The sequence below is a fragment of the Schistocerca americana genome, chromosome X (assembly GCF_021461395.2).
Source record: "Schistocerca americana isolate TAMUIC-IGC-003095 chromosome X, iqSchAmer2.1, whole genome shotgun sequence".
Lineage (NCBI taxonomy): Eukaryota > Metazoa > Arthropoda > Insecta > Orthoptera > Acrididae > Schistocerca > Schistocerca americana.
This window is the reverse complement of record NC_060130.1, coordinates 89,344,845-89,361,466: the sequence shown is the minus strand read 5'-3', so window position 1 is coordinate 89,361,466 and position 16,622 is coordinate 89,344,845. Positions and strand designations below refer to the sequence as shown.

At 45.7% G+C, this 16,622-nt stretch overlaps 1 protein-coding gene across 1 annotated transcript in view; it reads right to left on the bottom strand.

The window, feature by feature from the left end:
* Positions 1-16,622, bottom strand: part of LOC124555824 (neurogenic locus Notch protein) — a 166,616-nt gene that overhangs the window by 133,783 nt on the left and 16,211 nt on the right. Inside the window, exon 3 of the mRNA XM_047129891.1 lies at positions 15,332-15,606. Within this exon, the coding sequence (XP_046985847.1) occupies positions 15,332-15,606 (275 nt within the window). The remainder of the gene's footprint in view (positions 1-15,331; positions 15,607-16,622) is intronic.

The window sequence follows — 16,622 nt, the reverse complement described above, 5'->3', positions numbered from 1 at the left end:
AGGGATTTTACTTTTTCTGTCTTTTACCGTCTAGGAATATGTTAGCTGGCGCTTCAGCTTCCTCCTTCCTTATTCTCACCACTTATGTCTTTCTTACATTTACCTTCATTCTGTACTCCTCGCCCCTTCTTGCAACACTCTTCAACATCATCTGTTCAACTGAAGAATAATTACTATCTTTTGTAAGACGGAAATTGAAACTACTGCCGCAAATTACTAGCACTCGATTACTAAGGTACAGATGCGAAACAAAATAATTAGAGTTGTGTATTAGGCTACGGCATATGTACAAAGGCTGAGTCTACGAGTTTATGAGGCAGTACGACGTACGACTGGTGTTCTGTAAGTAATGCAACACTTTTTTTTAGGTTGGAAAAATGCGGAATTTGTTGTGGGTCGTCGTGAGGAATACTCGCGCTTCAGCCTTTGTAGTTTCATGAAGTTCGCATGCGTGGCGGCACTTTAGGTAGCCTCCAAAATGGCGACTGTAACAGAGAAGCGTAACAAGCAGAGAACTGTCATTGATTTCTTTTGGCAGCAAATCAAAGCATCACAGATATTCGTAGGTCCTTGCAGTGTGTCTATGGAGACCTGGCAGTGAACAAAAGCACGGTGAGTAACTGGGTGAGGCGTCTATCATCATCCCAGCAACGTGGCGCAAACCTTCTCATCTCCAGCGTGCCGGCGGCCAGCATTCACCTGCGCTATCCTCAACAAATTGAAGAAACTACTTCAGCGTATTATTCTCCACAAAAATGCGAACGAACTTCTCCTTATCCGTGACAATACAACGCCTCAGACAAAGCTGCGCACCCCAAAGGCGCTCAGAAAACTCGTGGTCCGTACGGCCCAATGAAGGATGCACTCCGCGGGAAGCAGTAGGTGGGTGATGGGGAGGCGTTTTGTCCGGCGTCGACCAATACAGTGGTACCGTCCACTGAGTAAGGTCGTCGCATTGAACGGCGACTATGTTGAAAAATAGTGTTTTGTAGCCAAAAGAGTGGAGAATAATATAGGTCATACGAATCCTGGATAAAACAAACCTGCCTTCAGAAAAAAGTGTTGAATTGCTTATTGAACGCCCATTGTACAAAGAGATAGGAAGTGAGGTATTGATAACATATTAATTCGTATTACTACAGAAGAGCCGGCCGTGGTGGCCGTGCGGTTCTAGGCACTTCAGTCCGGAACCGCGTGACTGCTACGGTCACAGGTTCGAATCCTGCCTCGGGCATGGATGTGTGTGATGTCCTTAGGTTAGTTAGGTTTAAGTAGTTCTAAGTTGTAGGGGACTGATGACCTCAGATGTTGAGTCCCATAGTGCTCAGAGCCATTTGAACTACAGAAGATAATAGCACTAGTGGTAAGTGTTTCGTCATTTAGTTTTAATCATTACGTTCTCTGTGCAGTAGTTACTATTGTTCAGAGTGGTGATAGCACTACTACTTTAATCGAACTCGGTGAAGGTCTTTAGCTGATTGGTAGAGTACCCTTCCGAGAAGGACGCGCATAGCGCCAGATATTGTGAACATTGCCGCGCACACAGCGCGCGCGGTCACTCTGGCCTCGTTTCCTCAACCGAAATTCAGTTGTTGTCCCTAATTCCTTGGCGCCTGTCTCGCGTGACTGCTGTCACAACTGCCTCCACAACTACATTCTCCACGCACGAGAACTGACACCCCCAAAATATTGCGCCATTTCAGCCACGAGACGGGGGTACGTCAGTTTTTCTTACTTTTCCATGTTCGCACGGCACACATAATCAAAACACACGGTTCCAGCTCAAGCGGCGTGCCTCCATGACTGTTTCCCGATTAGGATGTTGTTCAGGGATATTTTCTCAGTATTTTGGTGTAAGGCACCCATGATCTCCGGTGGCTTGTTACAGAGTAATCGCATTTCTCTTAATGTCTTCCCCCTTTTGTAAGATTCCATGCCTCAAAACTTTCTTCTAGGGAACGGGTATACGCATCGTGTTGAAATTTATGTCACACGCTAAGGACAGTGGTCCCTTGGCGGTATAATAGTCAATGCAGTCATTTGGTACGGCCATTTATGTCACATATTTTGATAAAAACTCACTCATCAAAACGTGCTGGGTACTTCCCGTTGGTCTACAATGACGAAATTTGGCAAAAAGGAAGGTTTCACAGCACAACCACAGGAAAAACTTCGAAAATTGTTAATTTGTACTCACATGAAAAAAAAAAAACGTTTCTTTTGTCCTCTGTTATTCGACGTCAAAATTGAAATTTAAACAATCAATAGTTCTGTATTCAGGCTGGCTGGATAAAAGTGAAACTACGAGTAAGGGATGACTTTATTGCCCATATGACACGTTTTGAAACTTATCCGTCATCATGTTGAAATCCAGGAGCGATTACTGTGCGTAGATACGGCGTTTTAAACTGAATGCGAAAAGAGACATTCGCAGTTTGCGAATGTTTGTTTCGCACACAACTTGAAACGCCGTCTCTACGTTGCCAGCCTCCTGCATGGATTTCTGTCACATTTGTATTACTGAAATTACATCATTCTCGAAAATCTTGGAATCCCTGGACTGATATCTTGCCAGTATCAATGTCATTAACAGGCAAAAAGGGTCAAGATGGTCGATTCCCAGAATGGGGTGATCTGTATATAGGCCTACACACAAGCTTGTACGACACCGACAGTGTGCAAGTTCTACTCGCACCTGGACAATTTGTCTTTGTATCTGCATTGCACTGAAGTGCAAATGTCGACGGTATAAGTAGTGTATCTCGTTTGGAAACGAACGTGTTCTGCTCATTCCCAGTGCTTGCTGCTGACAACAGAGTGCTGAACGTCCCGTCGACAGGCTGGTCATTAGAGATGGAGCCGAAGCTCGGATTAGGAAGGGATGTGCAATGAAATCGGCCGTGCTCTTTTTAAAGGAACCATGCCTGCATTAGCATGGACCGATTTAGGAAAATCCGACGTAGATGGCCGGACGAGGGTTTCAACCGTCGTCCTCCCAAATGCGAATCCAGTGTGCTATCCATTGCGCCACCTCGCTTGGTACCACATCACAGTACTTCGGGGTTACTGCATTGCAATATGTTGTGTGTTTTACGTTTTGTTTTTGCATTTTATAGGCACTTTTAGTATTGTGAAGATATTTCCACAGAAACGAAGGCCATCTGGACAATAAACCGAATAAATCGAAAACTATACCGGGTCGTTATAAACCGAAGTGTACGTACTCTGACAGAGTACCAGTGTGGGCTGTAATTATCATACGTCAGAGAAACTTGGAGGACGCGCTAATGCAAAAGCAATTTACGCTGCAAAAATTTAGTTCCAATTTTGGCCACCTGGTGCAAATCTGACGCTGTACAGCATCTCGTCGACGTCTCCTGTGGTCGTATTGAACACACTGTTGAAGCGGCGGTTAATAATAAATTCATCATTATGCCTCCCTCACTTGTTTAACCTTTTATGCCCGCGCCCTGTTCCTAATCCGTTATATTATGTAAACATTTCTATACGTCTTTCCTGCATTCACAGTGCCAGATTTGCACCTTGTGGCCAAAGATGGAACAAATTTTTTTTTTTCAGCGTAGATCGGTTCCGCATTAACGCATTACAATGTCTACCAAATTTCATTGCCATTACAGCCACACTGGACATCCCTCAGCAGCTGCACTTTCATTAGAACCACCCATATTATTACTCTGCAACAAGCCACCGCGGACCGTTGGTCCTTTGTACCACAATATCCAGATAACTTTCACGAACATCTCCCTCAGTCTTCCATCGACCCGCTTACGTTTGTTACCTAATACAGCAATCCTAGGGGTGGGATCAGGTGTGGAAATAAAAATTTTATCTGTTGGTGAGTCTGCAACTTCTGTGACTGTCACTCATACGGCCACGTATCACGCTTGTGAGAAGTGCCAGTAAGCTACCGTCCCGTCGTCAGCCAAGAACACAACAAATCCGTATTCTCTCGTTATCTTCCTTGGAAGGCGTTAAGAAAAGAGAGAGATGCCTATTCTCAGCGGCGCGTGCAGCAGTTCCAAGCAGGGTTCCTACCTTGGCCCGCGGTCACAGCTTTCACGTGTGATTAGCGCCCCAGACCCAACGCGCCTTGCGCTCTCTCCAAGCTCTTGGCTCTTCTTGTTCGACATGAGAGCAACAACCCTTTTCCTACCCGTCTCACTCTATTAGCATTAACAATACATATCTTCCACAGTCTCTTCTCACTCACTCACTCACTCAAGCACTTACGATAGTAGTTTTAATTATAATCTCGTTATAACCTCGATAACATAATGTTGCATGATTTTATTTTTGTCGTAATTACAATCTCATGACTACCCCTGGTGTTCCCGTTTTTGGGACTCGCGAATGAAGAGCTTACTCTCGCGTCTTGGATTTGCGGTTATAAAATTTCTGCTGCCGTATGCTTTTTCTGTAGCTGCGCCGTCATTTTATCAAAGATGAGAAGAGAATGTGTGTTCCCGTGTTTTAGTTGTGTGTCTACTCTCTTGGTGAATGGAACCACTGAATCAGAACAGCGTTTGGTTACTCTTGTAACGGAAAGGGTCTCAAACCGTGCGCATATTCACCGGTATGCCAAACTGGAGGTTGTGAAACAGGAACGACGATTCTTTTGCGGTGAGACGTATTTTCCTGGGCTAAAATCCAACCTACTACGCGTCTAGGCTACGGTAACGTTGCTGAATAAAAAATTGTGAGGTCCTTCACACAAGTACAAAAAAAATCCATCAAATTTGGGTTACACGATAAATCACGAAAATTTTAAGGTTATATATTCACCTAAATAGATGGGTATTGCACTAACGAAAAATTAAGATTGGAACCACCACACAGAAAATGCTAGGGGGTGATTGGGTGGGGGGGAAGACGAACAAAATGACTGCGTTTTACTGGCTGAACGCTTCGAAGCTGCAACAAATCTACTAAACGAGAGTAGCTACACCCTCCTGGAGTGTTGCTGCGCGGTGTGGGATGTTTACCAGTTACGAGAGGCGAACATCGAAAAAAATCGGAGGAGGCCAGCATGTATTTATTGTATCATCGCCGAAGAGCGGAGACAGTGTAAAAGATACGATACACTAATTGGTGTGTAAATTTCATTTGTTCCATGTGCTATTCGAGAGTGGAACTGTCGAAAAACAGTTGGACGTGCTCTTGCCAAGCACTTACGTGAGAATTGCCGAATACTGATGTATAATATGAATAATGAATAATGTTGCTGCGCTCAACTCGGAGGTTGCCAGGTGAAGAGATTTCCCTGTGTATGGGACTACTTTGGAGGAGAGGTGATGGCGTAATATTTCTTATCACCGGACTTTTTGCCAATGCCCTGCGTTAGATATTAAATGAGTCCACTTTGTCTTAAGGGATGTGGGGGCAAGACGACATCGTTGGGGCCTGGTCGATGGGTACTTCAGTCGCCTTCCGAAAGAAGGCCACGTGTAAGTACAGGGATTCCTCGTCTTCCACGCTTTCACTCCACGCCCATCCATTCCGAAACAAGTATGCAATCGCCTACACGCTACACACTTTGTCACAGCCGGTTTAAGTTCCAAGGGACACAAGCCGCAGCTTAGGGTGTCCCAAACTGGGAAGGGCGCCAGAGGCACCAACATATACAGAATGTATCACAATTAGTAGTGAGTGTCACGCTGAGAGGGGTATCAAGGCGTGCAAGTGGAAGATTTGTACAGACTGCGTATCACAATTAGTGGCGAAAATTGACACAGGTGAAAGTGTACGAGGAAAAAAGGTTGGAGGGGATGGGTACCGAATGATAACTCGCTTCTCTTGGAAAATGTTATAGAACCGGCCTCGCTTTCTGTTCGCCATCATTACCACTGACAGGTTGGAGTACTACCACCACTACGTTACTAAGAAATTAATAAAATAAAAACAAGTTTCTCAGTTGTGGATGTTCGCATCGTCAAATTCACTGACGGAAGAAAACCGCAGCACGAAAAACTAATTAATGTAAACGAAATTTCAGGAATACATTGGTGTAGCTAACACATTTAAGTGATTAACATTGCAAGAGGACAGATATATGTAAGCGCGAGATAAGCCATTGCAAATGTGAAACGACGGTACATTAATAACCGGTGTAACCGGCGGAATATTGAACGTAAGAATACAAACGAGGATATATTGTGTCGTACTGGTGCCGGATGTCAGTTTGTGGGACGGAGATCCGTGCCTGCTGTACTTGGTTCATCACAATATAGGAACAGTTAATGCTGGTTGTGGATGACGCTTGAGTAGTAGTTGGATGATGTCCCCTATGTGCTCGATTGGAGATAGATTTGGTCATCGAGCAGGCCAAGGTAGCACGTCGACAGTCTATAGAGCACGTTGGGTTACGTGGGCGAGCATTGTCCTGCTGGAAAACACCCCTTGGGTACTGTTCAGGTCTGCGTCCAGTGTGTGTAGCACGCAGACAGGTGGGTTGCAGGCCGTCGGCTGGCCTATTCCTAACCAACACACGGTCGTCACTGACACCGCGGCAGAACCAGAAAATACGACAGACCTCTAACTTACCCTCCAATGAGTTCACGCTCGAAATCAATCAAGTCGCAAATGGCGGTGGTTTTGGGTCAATGGTATGAACGCTACTCGGCGTCTGGCCCGGAGCTGTCCTTAATGTAACCGATTTGAAACGGCACTGTGGTGCCCACTGCTCGTCAGATTGCTGCTGCAGATGCAGGACGATGCACGACAGCCATACGATTGTCTCTCCTCTGGGTGATGCCACGTGGCTTCTTAAGACCGTACATTCTCGTGAGCACCGCTGCCAGGTATCGTGTACAGTGGCTCATTCCTGCCAAGTGTTCCTGCAATGTCGCAGAAGGAACATCCGGCTTCTCGTAGCCAACTCAGTGAAGTGACGATAATAGTGTCTTTGTCGCCTTAAAGGCATTCTTGAGTAACATCGACTCACCACGACCAATCTAAAAGGTAACTAACGCTCGTGACCGTTACAGTGTCTATTTAAAAAAAAAAGCACACCTGATTTACATCCTCACAGTGCTGCTACTAGCGCCACTCTTTACCTATTGGCGCGAAATCTGACTAGATATACGGTGGTCTCGCGGTTCTAGGCGCGCAGTCCGGAACCGTGCGACTGCTACGGTCGCAGGTTCGAATGCTGCCTCGGGCATGGATGTGTGTGATGTCCTTAGGTTAGTTAGGTTTAAGTAGTTCTAAATACTAGGGGACTGATGACCACAGCTGTTAAGTCCCATAGTGCTCAGAGCCATTTTCTGACTAGATATAATCTTTCCGATGTAGAAACACGTCTACCAACTTACACTTATGTCGCACAATTCCTTCATGGTGCTGCAATTTTTTTTTCCATCAGTGTATTTTTTTACTAATAAAGTATAACATAACAACCGGAAAAACTGCGTTATGCGCTAGCTGGCGCACGAGAACAATGACGGAGCTGCAGTGAGCCCTGGATAATCTGCGGCGGCGGCTTCCGCATAGCCAGCTTTGCAGCACGGGCCGACGGCTGCCGGCTCGGCCTCAATTTGTTGAAGGCACGCCACTCCCTGGCCACAAGTTCACAGGCGCTTAACCTCCGACCCGGTCACTTAACGGGTGCTGTTTAAGCCCATCGGTCATATCGGTAATGTGTGTGGGAAGCGCCAGCACTCCGCTATCCCTTCTTCCGAGCACACCTGCCACCGCTCCGTAATCGGAATTCCACAATCTTAGAAATCCAGCCTCGAGCATTACGTTCACTTCCAATAACTACGAAAACGAATAGCAGTGTAATTATTCTGTGTAGCGCACTACGGAGACTCGGGCAATGGATTTAAATAATGACAATTTTGCAGTTCACGGCATATTTTCGGATTTGAGAGCGTAGTTCATCGCGGCGACATTTTTCCATAAATGTTTCTCGGTTTCCTTGCAGCGTCAGAATCGTTTGTATACTCAAGCTTTGGACAACTTGTTCTAACGTTGTCGTCAGGAGTTATCTGTTGTAATCAGAGCCAGTGCGGTACTTTCCTTAGTGTATTTGGTCGAATTATATCTCGGACAGCCACGAGGTCAAGGAACTTCCATCTGCTACCAGAGATAACGTCGAGCCTGTGATGGAGGAACATTACTAGTGATGTTGATTCCATTAGGTGGTGCGTAACTCAGCTTCTTTCTCTGTAGCCTTTCAGCTTCTAGTGGGCCTTACCACGGACCACTAATTGAGGAATTGCTGTACCGATTAGGCTCGTTGCACTTTCTGATCTCAACGAAGTATCTGATGATAGAATCGCAATCGGATATGACTTTCGTTTCGTGTTCGTTTTTGAGGATATGTTCCGCGACAGAAGATTTGTCGGTATCGCTATCTTTTATGTGGCGTCGATGTTCTGCGCAGGGTTCTGAAATCTTAAGTATGGAATGACCGATCTAACAGCAACTGCATTCACTGGGCGCAGTATCTCTAATTTTCTCGGGCAATATACAAAGCTACGTGGCTTATTATCAGTACAGGCCGTCTTTCTGGTCGCACGATAGAATACAGCTTTTAATTTTGTGTGTCTCGTTAGAAAATCCCATTTGGGTGTGGAAGAACATTGGTTGGGCGCTAGTACTGCGCTCGAGGGGGGCAGTGCCTCAATGAGACACTGCGGACAATGAAAATATGATGTTGGTCATTACAATGGCGCGCCCGGCACTTGAAACAATGGCTTACGCACATTCACAAAGCGCGTTGTACTGTGACTTGCGTCGAATCCTTATGCAGCCGCGGCCGAGCCCAAAATACTGATTCACCGGCCTGAGTTTTATAGTCATCTCACTTACAGACAGCTTTCTGCCTTGTGCCCTTTAAGGAATGATGCACAGGTTACGATTTGTGCAACCACCAATTGCGACACTTTCCACATACTTTGTCATTTCAGTTCCGAAACTGTCCCTTCGATTTTCTTTGCGTGGCTATTTGTATACGGTCCTATTTAGCTCCCGCCCGTGACAACGCCGTATTACACTGGCTGTAGGGTCGTCTACTATTGTGTCGACTTAAGAACAGTAAAGTGGAGCAAACGTGAAGTGTTACGTCACTGGCGTTACTTCTGGTGCATGTTACTAATCCGAAGTAACGATCGACGGAAAATCGATTAGAAATGGTTTAGTCATAAAAGGCATCTTAACTAGAATGTCTTTTCGGGATTAAAACGTTATTATCGCTGTATACAACATTACCCCACAGGTTTACCAATGATTTGTGCCTTCTTGCATTGTGTGTGTGTGTGTGTGTGTGTGTGTGTGTGTGTGTATTCCTTTTGGTCATTTTATAGCAGTTTTCAGTGAATGTTCTTTGGCAGGCCTCAGTATACTCCAACACCGTGGCTAGAGTCAGTCGACATATATGTTTTCTGGGTATGGTACCGCGTCATAATGTATAAAACTACCGCTGCCGGAGAAAAACCAACGTTTAGGCCACGGCTGCAGAGGATTTCTTCTGGGTATACTGGTAGACCCAGAAAACTTTTATGTCGATGTAGTACTTCGTTTCTTCACTTTACATCGTCTATCACTTCGATCACATCAATCCAATTCGTGGACCGCTGGCCAATTTCTCTTCAGTACTGTACGGTCAATAATACTAATCGGACTTTCTTTCGCAACTCTTATATACGCTCCTTAGTGTATCTCACCTGCAGTGTTTCTCCAACATCACGTATGGAAGTTATTTTTTTTCTTTCTTTCTTTCGAAGGACAGCCGTTAAAAGCAGAGCTCGTTAGCAAACCTGCATCTCTAGTCGGCAATAATAGCGCCTCACTGCTCGGCTTTGTCCGTCCGCGATGCGATTCACTTAATGCTACAGACTTGCTCATTGCCGAGGCGCTGTACAGTTTCGGGCGGCTTTATTATCAGTAGTGGCTTAACTAGGGTAAGTGGCATTTCCGTTTTTCTACCCTCCCCGCTATGCAGACACCTCCCAATTTCTTGTTTAATCCCAATCGCAGCTTAGCCTCTTCATTCGTTTATAGGATCAACATCAAGTGGGCAGAGAAATAAAACGTGCACATTTCACCATTTCATGTTTTTTTATGATACAATTCAATAAGTGAAAAAAATAGCACCATTTCTTTCCCGCTCTTTCATTGCCTATCAAATGGAAGGCCGTTACTAACGAAAAAACAAAAAACCCAAACTATATCCTTTACATTTTCATTCCGTTGCGCGAGAGTGACGGAATGCAGTAGCTGAAAACAAGAAACGAGCGTGTCCCTACCAGCAAAGATAGTTCTTAGGGACTCGTTGCTCAATCCAATCCAAATCTCTTCATAATTTCCTTTAATACATACTCATCCCCTTCCCATTTTATTACATACCAATCACTCCCCTCTGCCCCCTCCCCACCGTTTCGCCCTTCCTCTTTTACACTGAAGAACCAAAGAAACTGGTATAGGCATGCGTATTCAAACACAGAGATATGTTAACATGCAGAATACGGCGCTGTGGTCGGCGACGCCTACAGAAGACAACAAGTGTGTGGCGCTGTTGCTAGATCGGTTACTACTGATAAAATGGCGGGTCATCAAGACTTAAGTGAATTTGAACGTGGCGTTATAGCTGGTGCACGGGCTACGAACACAGCATCTCCGAGGTAGCGATGAAGGGGATTTTCCCGTACGATAATTTCACGGGTGTACCGTTAACACCATGAATCCGGTAATACATCAAACCTCCGATATAGCTGCGGCCGGTGGTCTCGCGGTTAAGGCGCTCAGTCCGGAACCGCGCGACTGCTACGGTCGCAGGTTCGAATCCTGCCTCGGGCATGGATGTGTGTGATGTCCTTAGGTTAGTTAGGTTTATGTAGTTCTAAGTTCTAGGGGACTGATGACCACAGAAGTTAAGTCCCATAGTGCTCAGAGCCATTTGAACCATTTTTTAGCTGCGGCCGGAAAAAGATCCTGCAAGAACGGGGCCAACGACGACTGAAGAGAATCGTTCAACGTGACACAGAAGGGCAACCCGTCAGCAAACTGCAGCAGATTTCACTGCTGGGCCATCAACAAGTGTCAGCGTGCGAACCATTCAACGAATCATCATCGATATTGGCTGTCGGAACCGAAGGCCTACTCGTGTACCCTTGATGACTGCACCATACACAAAGTTTTACGCCTCGCCTGGAACAGTCAACATCGACATTGGACTGTTGATGACTGGAAACATGTTGCCTGGTCGGACGAGTCTCGTTTCAAATTGTATCGAGCGGATGGGCGTGTACGACTATGGAGACAACCTCACCAATCCACGGACCCTGCACGTCTGCAGTGGACTGTTCAAGCTGGTGGAGGCTCTGTAATGGTGTGGGGCGTGAGCAGTTGGTGTGATATGGGGCCCCTGATACGTCTGGATACGACTAACAGGTGACACGTACCTAAGCATCCTGTCTGATCACCTGCACCCATTCACGTCCATTGTGCATTCCGACAACTTGGGCAATTCCAGCAGGATAATGCGACACTCCATACGTCCAGAATTGCTACAGAGTGGCTCCAGGAACACTCTTCTGAGTTTAAACACTTCCGCTGGCTACCAAACTCCCCAAACATGAACATTATTGAGCATATCTGGGGTGACTTACAACGTGCTGTTCAGAAGAGATCTCCACCCCCTCTTACTCGCACGGATGGACAGGCCAGCAGGATTAATGGTGTCAATTCCCTCCAGCACTACTTCAGACATTAATAGAGTCTATGTTGTGCCACTTGTGCGTGCTCGCGGGGGCCCTACACGATATTAGGCAGGTGTACCAGTTTGTTTGGCCCTTCAGAGTATTTGCTTGTCCCTGTGCCCCACAGAAGCAGCGGCCGGCGTACGCGGCTCCGGAATCACTGTGGTGCGCCACGAGATGTCTACGCACACGAATTGGGGTGGCGCGGACATGTGGCAGAGTCGTTACGCTCTTTCGGGTCACCCCCACGGTAATAAATTTAACAACCAACACGGTGGCGACACGTCCTTTCGCCGCCCATGCTAGCTGCGATTTGCAGTCACGAGTGGCGCTTCGGAGCGACGCGTGACTGTTTCCACTCTCGTGTCAAATGTCGTACCGTACGGTTTGACCGATAATGAAACTGAATGTAATGACAGCTACTACTTAAGAGAGTTTTTAACTTCCAGACGTAGCTGAAAGCATTAAACAAGTTTATCTGATAGAGCCAGTTCCTATCCAAAACTTTACATTTCAGCTCTTGTCATAAGTAAAGCACCTAACCGTCATCTGGAACAACGTTGCAAGTACAATTTTATAAGTACGAATTTTTAGTGAATTCAGTTACTATTCTGAAAGAAGACGGAAGTGTGTTTCACGAATTAACGGGAAAGACGATTTTTAATAAACCTTGGAGATTACTGTTGTGATTGTAATCAACTGTTTGTTCTATTTCCTATTACGGTATTGGCGCATAAAGGTCTCGAAAATGTCCCGTCACAAATCGTAATAAACTACTTATTAGTTCCTAAATTTATATATTAACATAGCAAATGCGCACTGTGCTGATTTTCGTCCCCTTAAAAACCTGCTGTAGAGTATTCTTTGCTCATTTGTAACCACAGTCCGTGACTCCGACTTAATTACATGTGTGTGTAACCTGGACGGATCGTCTGTCACGAAACACAAAGGGACGTTACACCCGGAAATGGAACAGATTATGGTGATCGCGTTATTGTTGCAAAGCTCCTCCAATGCTATGAAATGCTTGTCTACTGACGAAGAGTCCATATTCACCCATCACCACTAGTACAAATATTTTCATCTGCGAATGCTAACATCTAAAATAAATACCATACAATAAAAGGTCGTATTTTGCTAAGGCATTCTGAACCTACAAATGCCATTATTTTTTGTGTGTTTACCGTCCAATCATCCGATGTAGTTTGTTGGGTTACGCAGTGCCTACAGAAGTTAAGTATTTGGTCTTATTAGGCTGCAGTGTGTTCGTTGTTTTTTTTCTGAATGGATATCCTTCACTTCGCCAAACACAATACAAAAACATTTTTCAGACAGCCTGCAAATATTCTTCTCCGTTTGCAATTACAAATGGCTCTGAGCACTATGCGACTTAACTTCTGAGATCATCAGTCGCCTACAACTTAGAACTAATTAAACCTAACTAACCTAAGGACATCACACACATCCATGCCCGAGGCAGGATTCGAACCTGCGACCGTAGCGGTCACGCGGTTCCAGACTGAAGCGCCTTTAACCGCACGGCCACACCGGCCGGCTTTGCAATTACAATGAGAGGTTCCAGTACCTTCTTCACTACTGAACATCTAAGAGTTAAAAAATGTCAAGTGCATCGCTGTTTGAGCCTGTCACTATTACGTAGTAAGAACGTTTCGCGCCTCCTGGCAACACCACGCCGCACTGCGACCAAAGTTGACATGTAACAAAGTCCATCAGCTAGCCGCCTCACTGTTACCAGTGGCCTCAGCGTCTACTGGACTATATGGACGGCCGTATACACCAGCACACGCTCGACTAATGCCGAACACATGTACAAGTATTCCCACGCGATCAAGTCGGTGCACGGTCGACTGACTGACTGACTGACTGGCTGACTGACGGATCCCAGTGAAATGGCACTGGTCAGACTTCATCGCTTGTTGCTGCTCGTGCCTGGGTATGTTATGTACTTAAGTACCAACTCTGACCATAGAGAAGCTTAGAAGTGTTGTGAATGAGAACAGGCCACTACATTGACGCAAATTAAACGACCCCTATGCCAACGGCGGCCCTCTACCTGCCAAATTTCGCAGACAACAGTACAGATTCATAAAAGAAATGCTTCTCTGTTCTGTTGACAATATATGCAAGTAATACAGCGAACTCTCCTATGTTACACACTTTTAGCAAACTCTATTCTAATACAGTTCAGGAATATTATTGTTAAGACCAACACTGTGTGGTTTTCTTCTTTAGAGACCGTGAAATGTGAGTGCAGCTTACGTCAATGTTACAACCAAACGTTCTTCATGTTGTACAGTTTTCCCTGAAATTCTGCCATTTTGTAATTGCGTGCTGCGTATCTGTTAGGATATACGGAAACGTTTCCATGTTCATCCTGTACTAGTTGAAAAATGTTCCTGTGTATTTCTTCAGTTGTTTATGTAAGTGATGAAATTCTCCTAGTTTGCTTCATTTGCTAACAATGAGAACTCTCCATCGTACCCACCGCCCCCCGTCAGATTTAACGGTAAAATGGCCCAATGGATTGCCCGTCAAAAACTGAACACAGATCTGGCATCAAAACAGAAAGAAAGCGTACTGGACTGTGAAAAAAGAAGCAAAATAGAAGCTGTGAGCGGCTTAAGCTGAAGATCTGCAACATCGAGCGAGTTGCGATAACGCGGCGTCGTAGTTGTGTGGTCATAGTGTTAGACTGCAAAGCAGGAGATCCGTGTTCAAATCTCTTTCGTGTCCCATTTGTTTCACAAATTATGAACTTTACGTTCGATTATTGACGTGTCTGTTCTCCTTCTGTAGTCTTGCCAATCATTTGTAGAATATCAGTCATCTGGTAATAACATATTACCGTCGCGAGTAAATGTGATGAATAGCGAGAGCAGGCCAAAGCCGCATAGACCTCTCACACAAATGAAAACAACAAATAAATGTTTGTGAACTATGTTACAACAAAGGAACGCAGGAGGCAAAACTTCCAAAACGGAACGGAACGGTCATAACATGTGGTACTTGTGTGAACAAAGAGGAGGTACGTACGACTGGAGGTCCTTACACCTCGCTGTTGCAAACGACCGTTACACCACGATGTAGACACAAATTTTAATATAGCGAACAGACACGTCAATGACCGCACCAACAATTCGTAATTTTGTGGGAAAAAAAATGGGCTACGATACTTGAACCCGAACCTTTCCATTCGCACGCCAACACCGTGACCACATAACCACAACGCCGTCGCTGATCAAATTTGCTCGTGTTGTACGTCTTGAGGTCGGAGCGTTCGCTGTTTCGATTTTGTTTCTTTTTTCGCAGCTCATTACACCTTCTTCCTGCTTTAGTGCTCGATCCACGTCCAATTTTTGACGCGCTATCCACTGAGTCATCTTACCACTAAATCTGAGCAGGGTGGCGGCGGTGGGGAGTTTCCCTCGTTACAAGACTGATCCAGAACTCCCTTCGCCGTAGTCTGGTTCTTTGCCTGGTCAGGCATGCATTCGCTAGGAAGTCCAAAAAAGCAATTCAGTTGGCTAACCACAGACTGACTGCGGATGCTACTGGGCTTCAGTGGACGACACAGAGCAGAGGGTACTCACCAGTGTAGCCGGGCGCGCACGTGCAGGAGTAGGACTCGAGGCTCCGCAGGCTGCAGGTGCCGCCGTTGAGGCAGGGGTCGGAGTCGCACGAGTTGGCCACCGGGATCTCGCACAGCGACGCCGAGTAGCCGATGGGGCACGTGCACGTGAACGTGGGCGACGCGGACGGCGACGTGCGCACGTGGCACGAGCCGCCGTTCTGGCAGCGCGGCCCGGGGCCCGTGTGGCACGGGTTCGCGTGCTGGCAGTACTCGCCCACGTACATCGACGTGCAGCTGCGCACACAAAGTTCACAATTACACGCTGCAGCCAACGAGGCAGGAGGGAAGGCAAGGTTAGGTCAGGGCATAAATAAGTATACAACCGGCAGAACTAAAGGAGGACAATGAGGCCTTAGTAATGTTTTATGCTGGTTGTGTTCCACAGCTTTGATAAACTTTCGATATGACATCGTGTAACACGGTAGGCTACTGATAAAAGTCGTCTTTTAAACACCAGTTTCGAGCACAGTTTAGGTTAGCAGCAAGAGTTGCATTGGGCTATAAATAATTTTGCGGCGCTTTTTTCAGGTCGCGTTATTAGAATGTAACTCTTCCTCTTAACCCAAACTGAGCTGGAAAATCGTAGTTGGTCGAAATAGGTCTCTTATTAAAGAATACTTTTGACAGCAGCTTATGGTGTTACATAATGTCATTTCTTAACAATCCGACTCTGTTCGAAGTAAGAGTAACTGCTCACTTGGAGGACGGTATAGGACGAGACTCGGGCTTCTTCAAGGGTATGGACATGAGGTGAAGCACAGCACTAACACAATGGTGACAACGACAGACTTTAGGGTCGGCGCCAAACTTTTCACGCATACTCATTTATTTTACACTATCAAACACTAAGTCACCAGAATGACAACCAACATAAACATCAACGCGACTAAGAATCATGGCATAACATAAAAATTATCAACAAAATAATTAAAGCTATACTACTTGGAACCAAAGTAAGTCACCAGACTGATCGCGTTTTTATATCGTGCACAACGATAAATGTATGAAAATAAAGATACATCAGCCTCAATGAAATGCTTAGGTGTCATTAGTTATTACTGAGGGCACTCACGTTTTTCTTTCACAAACCGATGTCATACGAACTGCTCTGGATTCGACGGTACACAGCCCTACCAGGGAGAGAACACTTTCTCGACCACATTATTGATCGATCAGGAGCAAATGCGGAAATCTTTAAGATGAGTTGCGCCCTAACAACGCGTCCAAGGGTTCCACCATGACGACTTGAC